Genomic DNA, 16,768 nt, shown 5'->3' with positions numbered 1-16,768 from the left:
AGAAAAATGGTTAAAATAATTATCCAAAGTGGATAAGAGATTAAAATAGTTAAATGTGGTAAATAGATAATTAAAAGTGCTGGATAAATGGTTAAAATCATAGATTGTATATATAGCATAGATATAATAAAAGACCTGAATACATTTTTTTTTTTGGTTTGGGACCCCGTCCATTCTTATGAAAGCTGCAAAGTGGCGCATGAAGCCAGACATGCTCAACTACAGCATATAAAATTTTGGCTTCATGTGGCACTCAGCAGCTTTTGGATAAACATGGCCCTGCTTCCAATGCTGTATCCAGTTCTTTTTATATATCCATTGTTAAAATAGTTGAGTAAGTTGAATAAATAGATGAAGCATACTGATCTAACAGCTAAACACTGACAGTTTAACTGTGCGAAAAAAAAATATTTCGACAATATCTGCTTGTAGCCTATATGATTAATGATTAAAAGTCTTAAAATGCATCCAACTTAGAATCACTTCACATTTACATAATGTGTTAGTAAAGGGGAACTTGGGTTCATCTGACAGGGCTGTGGGGGAACACCAGACAAATATTTGGGAACCACTGCACCGCATCATCCTAGAAATACAACACGAGGTAGTCACAAATACATTGATGAAGAGTAGTGAAGAGGCCTACCGGCATAGTGCTTCAGCATCAAAGTGTCTGGAATGTCTGTGGTCAATGATGACAAGGTCATGATGCTTCTCCAAGAAGCATTCGAGAGCCGACTCAGGCGTTCGTGCCATGCTGCACCTGAAGTTGGCCTTCTCACATGCCCAGCAGAAGCCATTGCTCTGACTGTCCTCTTTGGCAAAAACTAAAAGTACCTGCAAAAAGAGAGATGACTAAGCACATATATCCAAGTGAGGAATTTGTATTTTGAAGTGACCTTTTGCAATGTCACACTGCTTCTACCAAAAATAAATTAAAATGTAGAGTTAAAAAGGGCTTTGCAAGAGCTTTGACACATAGGGAGAGTGAGTATTAAAGAGATTGATGTCAAAACTAAGAGTGGATGAAAAAATGAAGGAAAAAGGCAATATTGAAAATACACAACAGTAAAGAGGTGTAAACAAAAAGGCTTGAAAAGAGCTTTAAAGGATGTAGTAAACCTGCCATCATGAGCTCCACAGACAAAGCGGTTGAGAGACTATAGTTGTCTTATAATGGCAAAAGAGTCAACTTTGAAAAGTCAGCAAAAAATGAGGGTCTCTCAGCATGGCTTAAAAACAGAGAGCTGCAACTAATGGGTATTCTTTCATTTTTGTCAGTTTATTGGTTGATTATGCATGCATTAATAATTCAGTGATTAATCGTTTGGTCTATAAAATGTCAGAAAATAGAGAAAAACGCCTATCACCTTATCGTAGAGCACAAAGTGACATCTTTTACTTGCTTGTTTTGTCTGACCAACAGTCCAGTTTTCAAATATTTACACCACTAAAAATAAAATTTGAAAAAATCTGCAAACTACCGAATGTGAGAAAAAACAACTTAAAAAAAAATCTTAATAAACAATTTAAACAAAAAGATTTTTCGAAAATATTGTCAGTTGAAAAGTAATGTGTACATCTAGCTTTAAAGGTCTAGTGTGTAGGATTTAGGGGGATATATTGGCAGAAATTGAATATAATAATTATGCTTTCTTTAGTGTATAATCACCTGAAAATAAAATTAGTTGTGTTTTTATTAATTTAGAATGAGCAGGTAATTTCCTGCATAGGAGAGTGAGTCCTCATCCACGGAGATCAAATGGCGTCAGAGAAACACTGACATGTAACAATGAATACTGAATGAATTCTAACCAGGAGAGGTTTCAGCTGATTGCGATCTGCAATCCTCCCCACTAGATAACACTAAATCCCCCGAAATCTTACACTGTACCTCAAAGATTTGAACCTGAGCAAATTGCTTTGCCTTCGTTTAAAACCATGGGAAAAGGGCAATGAGCAAAAGAAATGTTCTGCAAACTGTGCAAAAAAAAAATGAGTGGACTTTGAAAATTAGCAGGCCAGGGAAAATGTCCAAAAACTATACTTATAATTAGAATAATGATATATTTAAAAGATATATTACAGATTTATTACCATTTTAGGGACTTTTTTTTCAGTTAATGTCCTTTCTTTCTTTTCTTCTTTTCCTTTTTTGTTAAATTCTTTTATTTTGTTTTGTTTTATTTATTTTTGCTGATTTTGAAGTAATTTACTTCACTGCGTTTCAGAAAGAAATCAAGACAATTTTTGTAGGTTTCAAAGGATTAAATGATGTGATATGATATGAAAATATGATTTATTTGTTTCATCTGTCGCAATTATACGAAAATCTACAGTTTTTAAATGAGCTGTTATTTAATTTATTATAAAATATTAGAGAGCTACAGGGATAACTGATATCACAAAATCTGATTAGGATCATCACAAATGATCCGCCTTCACCCTGCGTTATAGAATCGGATCAATAAGAAATACAGCAACAGTAAAATGCAGTTTTGATGCCTCGGTGTATCAGCCGCTCCGAGATGTCAAGTCATCATCGGTGCATTAATGCACATTTGCGCCCATCGTCATAATCAGCCCGCAGTGTGGGCATGACTGTGACCTCAGGCCTCCAGCGGACAGGCCCTGATTGATCAAGCTCGGGTGCGTCAGAGATTTTATTGTCCGCTGCCGTGATCTATGACACAATTAGTCGAGGTGGCCTTGACTGGCTGCGGGCCCCTCCCACCGGTCTGCCAAGGCTGTGGCAGAAAGTGCTGCTGCTACCGTCAAACCAGCCATTGAGAACACGCTCCCTCTCTCTGCCTCTCTTTGCCAGCATACTTTCATATAACCCCTTACTTGCGTAAATACTGGACCAGGGATTTAGGCCCGCCTCCAAGAGCAGGGCTGCACTAAGAGTAGATTCATGAGTCACTCTCTCAAACAGACGTCATCTCCAACTGTTGGCAGGGAGCAGGATGAACATAAAGAAGGGAAAGTTTGTTCTGCAGTTTTAAGTTTGCATCACACCTGTAAAATTGAGTTAGGCCACAAAGACCCGACTTTGTCGAGAAAACTAGAGTTACTGTCCTCCTCACAATGAGGGGATAGAGGATTTTTCAACAGTTGTCCTTTTGATTCATTCAGATGATCGGTGTGGCTTTATTTAAGTACGCAGCTCCAGGCCTGAAGCGGAGAGCTCTTACGCCTGTGAGGGGTGTTGCTAATGCAAACCATATTCCATTTTTCCTACAAGCTGCAATAAGTGTCCGGGTCATAAATACATCACCACTGAGTCCTGCAGCTATGTTCGGTACGCACAGGGAATTAGATCAGAATTCCACATTGGGATGTTGGTAGAAAAGTCAACATTCCCGGAGAGGTGGAGGAGCGGGGGTAATATAGGCTGAGATAAGGTCTTGTGCTCAGACGAGACAGATAGGCCTCGCTCTAACACACCCAGTCGCAACAGATAAAAAAAAAACAAAAAACAAAAAAAAGTACATGTGAGCGCAAATGTTTTTTAAGTGAGGACACACTGTTTATGTTCCAAAAAGACAGATGGAAAAGGCAGAGAGACAAAGACAAAAAGAGAGAAGAAAAAATAAAAAACTATTCGAAGGGGGTTGCGAGCTTTTTGGCAGTGTCTGGTGGCTCTGTCTAGAAAACATCATTGTTGAAAACAGAGAGGGCCTGGCCAGATCCTGTGAGCCGCTGGCCGCGAGAAAAGAGGAGGAGTAGAGAGAAGGAGGGCATGACAGGATCAGCTGTGAGTGACAAAAACAGGAAGGGGATATCTCTCTACCTCGTTTTCCTACTGTGGTCGCACTGGAGCGCATCAGACAATAAAGTCTGTGTGCTTATATGGCATTAAATTACAGGACGTCTACTGTATCGCTTTTTATGGCTCTCGCTGACTTCATATCATCTTTGTTATACTAAGTTTAGTGGTGTTATTTATCTTTGACTTGAAGAAGATATGCACTGCAACTCCAACTAACACTTAGTTCCATGATCGTTTCATCTTAATGAAATTTAACGTCCCCTTCCAGACACATTTTAAGTACCCAACTATGATTCATATTTTGTTTAAATCGTTTTTCCCACATTAAAAGTAAAGAAAAATGAGACCAGAAGAAGATCTTCTCTTCCTCCCTCATTGAGAAATTTTGCATCTGGCCTCTGCCCACCACCACTGCTGCTTGTGGTAGATTTTCGCTTTCTGCTTTCTCTGTCGTTGGCACAGCACTAAAATGAAGTGTGGAGATGGGTCTGGCTATGGGAGACTAGCTCTGGGCTAGGCTGGCTAGCATTATCGATTGAAGTCGTTTGCATCTAGTTAGTATAGTTAATAGTTTGCATCTTTGATTTTTTTTTTATGTTGTTAGTTAGCTTGTTAGCTGGCAATGGTTTATACAGTGTTATTTGCTGTGAAAATGTTACAGTAACCCCTTTTACAATGCCTATTCAATATTGGATTGTTGCGCTGTTATTCCGCTTCGCTATTGTTTATAAAATCATGTAATGAGGGGACAGAGTTGTTTCACCTTTAAGCCATTAAGCAGAGGTTGTAACAGCGTTGCATAGATGTTTATGTAAAAAGGACAGCTGCCAGAATAGGACAATGAATTCGAAGTCTGTGGCCCACCCCAGGAGATTTAAAAAGCAGTAGTTAGCTGCTAATTCAAAGAGGAAGAACAGGAGATGAAAATGTCCGCAAATTTAGGAGACATTGACATCCACAACCCCCTTACCCTCTTGCTTCAGGGATGCCAGCATGCCATCTAAAATCACACACTGGTGTGACATGATGCTGCAATGGTTCTGCATTAAAAAGCAAAGCATAATAAAGGGAACTGTAGCTGCTCTGTTGTGGGATTTCTGTGTAAAAAGGGCCAGTGTGTTCACATTAGCTGCATTTATACTGCCTGTTCAAGGTGCAAATATCATGCTATTATTCCAACTAAACATTCTGTATATAATGTCCGATCGCACAAAGGGAGGTGTTCTCGCCTCTGAGTCGGGAACGGAGGTAGTAATAGGGCCACGATGAAGTCTGTGTAAAACGTTACAGCCGGAAAGACGTGACCATGTGTGGCACGGGTGTGACGTTTTGAAAACGAGAGGAGGAGATCCACCGCCATATAACAGAGACGGTAAATGATTGTGATCGATATGTTATGCCTTTGTTGTTGTTTAGAAAGTGCTGCTGATGCTTATATTATGTCACACTAGTGGCCGATGCTGTTGTGTTAATGTCAAGCCCATCACGCCTCCTTTGATCACAGGATGCCGCAATGCAGTGTATTATCATACACAAGAGCGGAGACCGCCGTCGTTTGGTTCTATATAAAAATGCTGGCCGGTCTAAAGAGGGGACTTTGTTTAGGCCCTGTAGTGTGATTTCTGTGTAAAAGGGGCTATTGTCACATTGTTATTATGTAATAATATACCAGAGGTCTAAGCAAAGTTTGCAGAAAGACATTTTCCATCTGGCTGAGTTTTTTTATATAACGTGTAATAGTTGCTTTGCGCTGAAGGTTTCAGGTTTCTTTGTCATTATTGTGTCAAAGTCTGTTCCCCTGTCAACACGTGTTTCCCGAATTAGACCGTGGTTAGCTTTTGTATTGGTGATGGACCTAACCTAGCTTGTCTGGTGTATGTTTGAATCTCTGATTTTAGGGAAGTGACCAGACATCTCAGCAGAGGAATGTGAAAACACCTCTCTAGTGACAAACTTTAAACAGATACAAGTCAGTATAGTCAAGCTCAAACATTTTACGGGACATAAACAAAAGGAAAAAACATTTTTGAGTGGAGAGCGTCTTTGGGGAAAAACCTGTGAAAAAGCTGCCCATCAGAATTTCTCTGAGCCCAAAGTGATATCTTCAAATGTCTTGTTTTGTCTCACAACAGTACATAACCCAAAGTGTTCAGTTAAGTAAAATATGTGACAAGGAAAAGCAGCAAATCCTCACATTTGGGAAGCTGGAATCAGCATTTGGCTTGAAAAATGAATGAAATGACTGATCAGATTTCAAAATAGCTGAGTTCTGCATTGTACCCTTGAAACCATGAAACCAAATATTGTACACTATCAAAATACATTTAAAATTCCTCAAAAGCGGGCTTTTCGAAGTTTTCACACAACAAGCAGCAATGCATGCCCAAGGAACAGGCACAGTACCAAACTGTATAATGAACCATTGAACGTCAGAGAATGTCCTCTTTGCAGTGACGAAACTGGATCCTCTGTGCAGCTTCTCCATAACATGCATTGTTCATTATGATATGTTCTTGGTCATAAATGTTTGGTCTTGTTGCCTTGACAACCCAAGGCGGCATCACACACAATAAGTCCATTAACATTTTTTTTTCTTCCTCTTCTTTGAATGTTTGCATGGGGACTTTTTTTCTTTAATCTCTTAGTGAGGTGTGGTATCTTTGAGAAATTTAAGATTAGTTCCAACTGCAAACAAAAGTTGGTGACATTTTGAAATGCTAATCCTAGAAAAATGCTACCAAATATTGACAGTCACACCAAGTTTAGTTCCACAGCTCAGCTAAAAGCCCCTAAATGATATGAACATAAACATTTCACTGGAGCACTTTTGTTGTTCAATGGAAAACCTTAATGCATTCAAGCACATAAGCATCAATCATTCCAGTGTTTGGCATTGTTTTACGATACCTGAAGTGGGTCTTTAAATAACTTCATTGGTCCAAATTGCACCTCTGTTAATGTGGTCTGAAAGATAACAAGAACAACACATGGATTAGAAAAAAAACATTTCAGAAATGTGATATTTTCTCAGTTTTTCATATTTGTGTTTTTTGACATTTGCTTTACTTAATTATTTAGGGCCCGGGCCACAGACCCCACCGCTGCATGTTTAATAATAATAATAATAAAAGCAAAATTTTCTGACCTTTCAGTTCCTGACCTTATTAATACACAATATGTAGAAAAGTACTGAAGTGGTAACCCTGCTCTTTGAAACAAAAATAGCATGCACATTTGAGTTTGAAGATGACAATACACAGAAATAATTCTAAAGCAATGTTGAATATCCCCCAAAAACAGAAATATCTCTTGTTTATGTTTTATGGGTTATTATTTTATTGATTTATTTGTAAAGGAAAGAAAAAAAATAAAAATAGATACAGGATTTCTTGCCACTTGCTAATTTGCAACCCCCTTTTTCTGGTTTTTCTGCTTAAAAATTGCAAAAAGTTCTAACATTAAAAATACTACAATTACAATCACACTACAATCACATGTGTGTATGTATGTAAATTCCCAAATTCATGGTAATCTACAGTGTGTTATGTGCATACTTTTTGGTGTGTGTGTCAGTAGCCTTTGTGAGTATGTATGTTAGTTTATCTGTGTATCTGTTTGGATGATCAGTGATTTCATCAAACGTCTATAAATCAGTTTGACTTCTTATTTCGGTTCGTGGGGCATTCCAAAAATGTATTCTTTTACTGAAACTAAAAGTAGTAGATAACAATAGATATTTATTAACAAATATCTAATAACTGACCAATATCTACATAGCGCTTACTTTTGTGCCAAGTTACTTAGCCTAGGTTAAGTGTTTACTTTATCTGTCAATACTGTTACACTGTTTATTCCACTTTTTATCTGACAGCTTTAAAGATTTTTTTTTTTTTGTTGAATTTTCCCTTTTTTTATAGGACAGCTTAAGCGTGAAATGGGAGAGAGAGGAGATGACATGCAGCAAAGGGCAACAGTTCAGAATCGACCTGCAACCACTGCGACACAGCCTCAGTTCACTGGCCGCCTGCGTTACCAGGTGAGCCACTGGGCAACACTGATCTGCAGATTTAGATTTAACAAAAAACAACACAATCATTTCATACATTTTTACAGATTTAACAACCCCCTAAAAATTACGATAGCTACAATAAAATGCTTCTTTCACATTATTAGATAATTAGAAAATCAATAAGATGATATAGTGCGACACCCAAAAGGCCAATTTTTCTGCATTAGAAGTTATTTTACTTTTACTCACACATATTTCTTTATTTCTGCACACACTACATACTTTACATACTATACATATTTCTATATTTTTAAATACTTTATACACCAGTGTTACATGTTATAGTATTATGGACTTTTTTTTAAAGACTTTGCATAGTAGTGTTACACACTGTAGCATAATGTGCATATTATATTTTTCATATTTTAAAATACATTATATACTAGTGTCATACACGGTAGCATAAAGTGCATATTATATTTTTCATATTTTTAAATATTTTACATACTTGTGTTAAAAACTGTAGCATTATGCCTATATTATTTTTTATATTTCTAATTATTTTACAAACTAGTGTTAAACATGGCAGCAGAACGCATATATTTTCTTTTTCTGTTTTTAAATATTTAACGCATTACTGTTAAAAACTGTAGCATTACGCACGTTTTATTTTTAGATTTTTATATATTTTTACATACTAATTTTAAACATTGTAGCATAATGTACACACACTATATTTACATAAGCAACTTCTCATTGTTATATTTCTTATTTCTACTTTCCATATTTTTTTTATTCTCTATGCTATACATCAGAGCAACTGTAACATATCACAATTTCCCCCCAGCGATCACTGAAGTATTCTCTGACTTTGATTTTGATACTTCTTCCACGACTGACTGAATCAGCAAAAACAAATGCTTGTAATTTGATCTACTGACTTCAAATCTATTTTAAAAGAACTTAGGTGTAAATAAATAATAATAAGACAAATTCCACGCAGACAGGTTTTCAACTCATTACTCTTTCCCTACATGAGCTTACTCCTTTCTGTCTGCAAATAATTTAGCTTCCTTCCTGCTAAATGGAACCCAGCTCAGGGGTTAGTAACCATAGCAACCAAGCCCCTTGCGGACCGCCATCCCTCTAGAATTCCTCTTCTCCGTAAACAATCTACACATGTGAGGAGGAATACAGAGAGGAATTTTAGAGCGTGCTGGGCAGCAGCAAATCACTTCTTGCTAAATTGTAAGCCTTTTTGAAAGCTCCATTGAAACAACAAAGAGGGGGAGAGAAAAAGAAAAAAAGCTGATTAGCCCTCGGTTGTAGCCAAATTGACGTCATCATGACACTAGGCCGTTTGTTGGAGCTGTCCGCAAACAAGGAGTAAGGCATCATGATGGTTACAAGCTGATGCTCTGTGATCATCTGATCTGTCGCGGACACGAGGACATGGTCGCATGATACACTCATGTGCACCCATCTGCACTGGAGAGACAGTGTGTGTGTGTGTGTGTGCGTGTGTGTGTGTATGTGTGGCTATAAAATAGAGACTAACATATGGAAATGCCACAAAGTCATGCTTTTCCTAGAGGGTTTGACCAAACAAGAGTTTTCCTGTTGTCAAATGTGATTTCAATGACTCCGACCACACGTGTCAGAACAAATAACTTGGCCCTCAGCTTTATTAATTTTGATCAGAAATTTGAACCGCACATTCATTTTCCTGCAACGGTGAAACAAAACTCTTCAGACTGCTGCTGGGCAAATGTGACAGATAGTGACCGCACAAAAAAAATATACCACACATACTAGAAATCATGTTTCCACTGTTAGTCCAGCCGTTTGTTAGCTGAGGTCGGGGTCTTGACGTATGGAGCGAGACCACAGAGCCTCCGGCGAGCTGAGGCCTCGCTACAGCAGCACGCAGCGGTCTGTCTCTATCCAGGGAGACTTCCCTCGCTAACTGACACTGACACAACCAATGCACAGCTGAGGTTGTGTAACTAGAATAGCCTGCCTGCCACACACACAGAGTTGAACCAGTCTGCCAGCCTCTTCGGGCAACCTCTCGTACAGTGTACACACACACACACACACACACACACACACACACACACACACACGCACACACATACACACACACACACTCTCTGCAATGAATCACTCAGCTAAGCATTTGCATCCCGCAAACATCATGCTGGCACTCAACCAGAGGCAAACAAAGCAGGGGAAGTGAGTGAGCATGTAGGCCAGGCAGGCGAGGAGTACGGACGTGCTGTGTATGCCTACGTAATTTTGGTCCCGCCCTCTTGGTATATGCTGCTGTGTTGTACGAGTCACACTGGGATCTCTCTCCGTCTCTCTCGGTGCACAGAGACACTTGATAATCAGAAGAGTTTGTTGAGCAGCAGAGAAGGCTGAGTGCAGATGGAGTTGTGTGAGTCTGAGTTGAATGCAATGCATTCTGGTCTCTGTAGTTTGTCTTGACTTAAAGTTTTCTAGTTAAGATGTGATTAAAAAACAATAAAGTGAATTATTCAAGTTTTTTCTATTGTAATTCTTAAGAGTGAAGCACAGTTTATTGCTTTGAACATTTTTTAAGTGCAACTTTGTACAAATTTACTATATCAAGATATATATCATTAATTATTCACTTATTGAAACCACATTGCCTAATGGATTTTTAGCATCCGAAATTCCCAGTTTGTGGGGTCAAATTTCCTCTCACAGACCCATTGCGACAAACTTGAGCTGTAGGCTCTTGTTCAACATCTGTGCAGGGTGTACATATATTCAGCTTGCCAGTTTATGAGGTACACCTTCCTAAAACTGTAGTCTAACACAACAGTCCTGCAGTCCTAACTCCTCCCTTCATGAAGGTTATAATGTTCAGTTTATATTATGGACCTGTTAAAGAGAGGTGTTGATTCAACTTAATGGTAATTTTAAATGAAGCTGTTAATGGTGATGTTAAAAATATGTTTTACCATATTCAGAAATTTTTAAAATGTTATATCCAACCCATTTATACATATACAAGGGCACAGGTCTCGTTTTAATATTGAAGGGGACACATATGAAATGCAGGTTTTGCGTTCCCAACACTTAATTTCCTGCATTCTGTTGTTTTTTTACCTGATTTTTTTTTAAACCCATTTGTTTCTTTTCTGCATTAATGTCTGGTGTAAAAATTATTTACTATTGTCACATCAAAAGTTTGCCAGTACTTCAATAGTTTTATTGTACAAATATACATTATATGTATAACACTGCTATATTTATATACGTATACCATATATATAGATAATATAAACACCTGTCAGTATAACACATTACAATTTAACAGCACCACAAACTACAGCCTCCAAAATTACCACAACGTTGAATCAACATGTCTAAAACTGTTTCATCACAGACCTTTGTGAAGGCAGGAGTTATTGCAGGACTGTTAGTGTTAGCCTACACTAGTTTCACCAAGCTGTTCCGAATAAACTCGCAAGTCAGTGTATATGAGTAGTTTGTACTTAATGATTAGCTTGTGGAAATTTGACCAAAAGCCAAAAACATGATGATAAACCTCTCAACTAAATTCTAACTTAGTAATGCAGGTGTTATCTTCATGATTTTTGTCTTAAAATACTCAAAAATTGTACCTAATTTGGTTTAGAATGCAACAATCCAACATTTTCTCCATAAAATCCTGAGCCGATGCCTGTAATCTCAGCTTGAAATATGTATACCTATGTGTGCTCTGTGTTCAGGATGCTGTGGTACTAAAGAGTGAGTCTACAGTGATTAAATAAATGTAGCAGTCACCTTGAATTTCATAATCATATTGACGGAGAAACTGTACACATGAGGTGGATCGGTCACATCACTGCCAAAGCGTGATATGTTTAATAAGGTCAGGATTTGAGCTGATAACGATCCAGCAAATGACTAAATCCCTAAGTCTAATTACAACAAGCCAATTGCCACGCAGTGAACCTGGAGAGTTTGGGTCCTCCAAGGGTTGGTTTGAAATGCAGTCCTGCAAGTATCTTTAAATGCTGGAATTCAAATTTATAAACTTGTGCGTGATTTAGTGAAATAGCCTTAAAAGTCACTTCCTTGCTGTGAGGTGACAGTTTCCAGGCTGACAGCTTCAAACGGTCTGATGTCACGTGATATCACACTGCTCCTCCTCCGTCAGGCCGATGTGACCACATCAGAGCAGCTGGGTGTCTACAGTCATCTCCAGCAGCATTCAGGACAGTCTGCAGTCTCCTGCTTCTCTCATTCAATACACCTAATGTATTTACATAGCGGAGTTGCCTCTGACCCTATATCCTGCTCCCAGTGTATCCGGCCCTATAGATCTCCTCCTCCTCCTCCTCTTCTCCTCCAGCCCACCAGCTTTTCTGTCTCACACACACACTAAACCATACACTCTGGGAGAGTGGCTTTCCACTAAAGTGAAAAACAGGAAATTGGATGACATTGTTCGGTGCGCCGACGTCAGCAGTGAGAGATAGAAAGAGTAAACAACTTCCTCCACCCCAGAGCTGGGACCAGGATGCAGGGAATCTTGGGATGCCTGCCCCTGCTTGTGCTTCTTAGGAAAACGTGCACGTGCATCTCCATACCCCTCGTTTTGAAACAGCTCCCTCCACCTCCTGCTCTCTGATACCACTTCTTCTTCTTCAGATTGTCCCTCCTTAAAACTTCTCTCCATGTGGTTAAGTGGACTATTATATGCAGGGCTGATGACACTACGGCAACATTAGAAGAGATCAGCATTTCCTTCTCAAAGTGCTGGCGTGTTTGTGTATGTGTATATGTGTTCCTGTCTAAAAGTGTGAATCAAATGGAGATGAATCAATGTTCTTCATTAGGTTTGATTAGAGGGGAGCAGCCCCAGCCACAGGTGTGGATGCACACAATGTACCAGACAGACAGACAGACCAACAGATAGTCAGACACACTAACTCTCACACACACTGAGCTAAGTGATGGGCTAAATGGCACTGAGTGACACATCAGCCTCGCCACATGCTGAGCCACTCAGATACTAGTGCTAGCTGCCCATGCTGTGTGTTACATCAAAGAGAATAATTCACTTTCATGTGTGCTGCCCATAGATCTGCGCCAAAGCCATCGATGACAATAAAGTTTCAAACCTGCGACCAATCAATGACCAGCCCGGCCCACACCTCACCACAACTATATTATACTGCTTTCCAACCAAAATTATTGCATGCATGTGGGTTTTTCAGACACAGGTAAACCTGCTAAATACTGTATTCCCACTGCCAGTAAACACTGCATGAGTCTGCCTTTCTGTCAGCTGTTGTGTGTTTGGGGATAGTTTGTTGTGTGTCCGTGCGATGTCACAGACAGGCCGAAGAACAGGTAAACAGTAGACAGCAGCAGGAACAGGGGTCTTTGAAAACTTCTCAGTGGTTTCTATACCCCTTACTTATTCAGTCTCTCTTTCAAACTCGGTGCAGACTATTTTGGATCGGTGCCTTAGCGGTGCTTTCAGAGGAAACAAAAAAAAAATTAGCATGTTATTGTAATTGCAGTTCATCTGTTTAGAGAACTCACTCCAGATTTTTGGTGCCTGTCTTCTTAAGGCCCCCATCCACATAAAAGCCCAGTCTGCTCTGACTGGTCAGCGTTTTCAGGTCCTCTGTATCTCACTATCTCTGCGTCGTCATTGCAGCAGGGGAATGATGTAACAGAGAAAGCAACATTTTCTAGCATGAAAAATCCCCAATAAAAGCTTCTAAGCACAACCAGACACATTCCAGCAGGAATCTCATCTGAAATCACAAGGAAATCCACAACATGAGCAACCAATATCAAATGTTTCCCTTATGTTAGCATGTAGCTACATGTAGCTTTGTGCTTGCAGCTGGGGAATGACTGAGTATAGCGGCACTTTCTCCTATTGAAAATCACCAATAAGAGCTTCTAAACACAACTACACATGTCCCAGAAAGAATATGATCTGAGAGAAATTAACAAAATCAGCAAACAAGATTAATGGTTTCCCGATGTAATCATGCAGCTACATGTAGCAGTGTAGGCTACATTAATAAAATATTTGCAGTAGCATGCCTGGTGCAGGGGACCACATACAGATATCTGTCACGATCTGATATCATCTTGTAGCCAAAGTAGAATAAAACATTTAAACAGAGTGTTCATTACAGTCTCAAGTTTGAGGGGTTTTTTTCTTTTCAGATAACTCATTATTTAAAACGCTGTCCATGTTTATTTTGGACACCCATCATTGTAATATAACATACGGTATATGACAAAAAATAATTAAAAGTACAACAGGTCCCCCTTAAGCAAACTAAAAAATTTGGTCTGTTTGGTTTTTAGGCTTAACTAATCTGATGAACCATTATTTCATGATCTCCAAACCCCCTTTGGTTTTCAGCCCAGTGGGAAGCAAATGGTGATAAAGTGGCAAAGTGATGATTATGTGTGAGAATTCAGAGCTGAATGTGGTGGTATTTTTTTTTAGTAATCTCTAAGCGGGGATTTCATATTACTACATACTTTTCAAAATAATTTGTCCTTTTCGGGCCAGCACTGGAATTTATCTAATCCCCCTTTATAAATGAATATATAAAACCAGTACCAGTACAGCAGTGCACAGCTGCTGTAGGAATCGCACACATGGCCAGTGATTAAGCCCAGACTGCAGAAGTCAAGACACTAATACAACTTCCCACGTTAGCAACACTTCCTTTCCTTCAACGTCTTCCTGGTATGTTCCTGCACACTGCTTTTCACTGCTCTCAGATCCCCACATTCATCTACATGCAGAGGCTCACACATGAAAACACACTGTCCCTGTTCCCTGAAGTTTGTTCAATACTGGTTTTATCTCATTCTTGTCATAAACTTTTGTTTCCCGACAGCACTTGCATCTGTGTCTTTCTGTAATGACTTATATGAGTATTTCACCATTGGAAAGATAGTCTTTTCACAAAACTAGGCTATCTATACAGTAGAAAGGCAATACTTTTGAAATCTGTGTTACGTAGCCAGAAAAAACAGAGCATTAAGGGCTGTGGCATTTGCTTTTGCTCAAAAGGTAGAAAACCTACAACTACCAAGATGCACTGTGCTGCATCACACCAATAAATCCTCCCACGAGTGGACGACATAATGCAAGTTGGTTTCAGCTCATAAAAAACAATAAAATGGCCAGCTGGTAACAAAAAAATATTATATAACAGTTAAACTACAGGTTAAAATATGTTTATGAAAACATTTTAGGCAAGAAATAGGCAATGCAATACCAGAATACTGGGTCATATTTGAACAGTGCTGCTTTGCTTCATTATTTGATCTGGGTTTGTTCTGCATTTAAGAGAGAGAGGGGCAACTTTCTGTCTCGTTTGCTGCTTTACTCTTTGTGTCTGTTTTGGCAGCAAGCATACAAAAATGAAAAGGTACAACCAAGCTCCCAGGAACAGTGCCGAGCTTTGAAGCCAGTTATACAAAGTGGAATTACACTGTCTCGGTCCATCATGTGATAGCAAATAATCTTTTCTCCAAAGACTTGGGCCTACATTACAAAAGAGTCATCTTTAAATCCTAACCCTAACCCTAACCCTAACCGTAACCCTAACCCTAACCCGCACCACTATCAGGATTTGATGCATTTGGATAACAATTTGAAAGTGCAGAAGAGACGCACTATCAAATCATTTTTATCTCCATTCAAGTAAGTGAAGCGTTAAACCTGAAGTAAGCTGCTTGGCAGCTGTAAATCTCTCATGCGCTTGCTCTATGGTCCCCATGATGCGGAAGATCCGAGTAATTTCATACTGCGGAAATTGAGCTTTTTTGGCTTCATGTGCCACAGCGCAACTTTCATTGGAATGACTGGGGCCCTGTGTCCAACACTGTCTCCAGTTCTCTTTATGTATTCGTGGGTACAATCTGTAGTTCAAGTAACAGCCCAAGGGCCAGCAAAAATGTGTGTATCGGATGGATTTTTGCTAGAAAATACAATACAATATGATACAGTACAAGAAGATACAAGACGATACCATACCATACGATATGATACGATATGATATAATATGATAGAATACACTTTATTGTCCCCAAAGGCAAATTAGTCATGGACTCAAATGCTGCACCCATGAATGCCTTCACAGTCACAATAAAACAAACTACATATGAACAAAACAGCACCTGCAGCACCAAACCACACCAATGAATTGCTCAGAAACCAAATTGGGCATACAAAATATTGTACATACATGGCACAGAACGCATTTTGTACAACCCATTGTTAGAACATCATAGAACTATTGCCCAATCCATGCAGCATGGTTAAAAGTATGATGGAGGTACAGGGAGATTTTGGCGCTGGCAAGATGGAGTTATGTTTAATATGCAGTCAGTCATTTACACATACTACCCATATTGTTATGATACAAAGCTGGATGAATATCAGCAGAGCATCCCTTTAACAGCAGTGGAAATACAGAGGTGACATTACAAATGATAAATAAAGCAAATATAAATTCCAGATCATCCAATATTTCTACTTGTTGTCGTTATTCTGCATTACTTTCATACAGTAGTAAAAAAAAAAAAAAAAATTAGCATGTTATTGTAATTGCAGTTCATCTGTTTAGAGAAATAACTGCAGCCGTGTGTACTCTGGCTTGGTCCACATGTCTTATCCATGGTGACCAAGCCCACAGTCAGCCAGGCAGAAGACTTTAGTTGAGTCACTGGCATGGCTGAGGGAAACTAGGCCACTGTGGATCGGTTTGTCCCAGAACATCCTCGCTTTCTCTGTATTTCTAACTCTGCCTCTCTCCCTCTCTGTCTGTCAGTGTGGTGGAATGCACTACAGAAGAGGGACCAGCCTCCTGGAACAGAAACTAACAATATCCTGTAAAAAACGTGCTCTTAAAGAAATATCAATTTAATGTAAAAATAACTGGGTTCAACAAAATGTT

At 39.0% G+C, this 16,768-nt stretch overlaps 1 protein-coding gene across 1 annotated transcript in view; it reads right to left on the bottom strand.

Annotated features, from left to right (window-relative positions):
* The window catches only part of pde8a (phosphodiesterase 8A), a 64,536-nt gene that overhangs the window by 24,601 nt on the left and 23,167 nt on the right, over nt 1–16,768 (bottom strand). The window contains exons 2-3 of the mRNA XM_042492321.1: nt 6,680–6,736; nt 647–837 (exon numbers count right to left, since the gene is read on the bottom strand). Of these exons, the coding sequence (XP_042348255.1) occupies nt 647–837; nt 6,680–6,736 (248 nt within the window). The remainder of the gene's footprint in view (nt 1–646; nt 838–6,679; nt 6,737–16,768) is intronic.

This window comes from Plectropomus leopardus, chromosome 1, assembly GCF_008729295.1.
Source record: "Plectropomus leopardus isolate mb chromosome 1, YSFRI_Pleo_2.0, whole genome shotgun sequence".
Classification (NCBI taxonomy): domain Eukaryota; kingdom Metazoa; phylum Chordata; class Actinopteri; order Perciformes; family Serranidae; genus Plectropomus; species Plectropomus leopardus.
The sequence above is the reverse complement of the archived record's forward strand: the minus strand, read 5'-3'. Positions and strand labels throughout refer to the sequence as shown.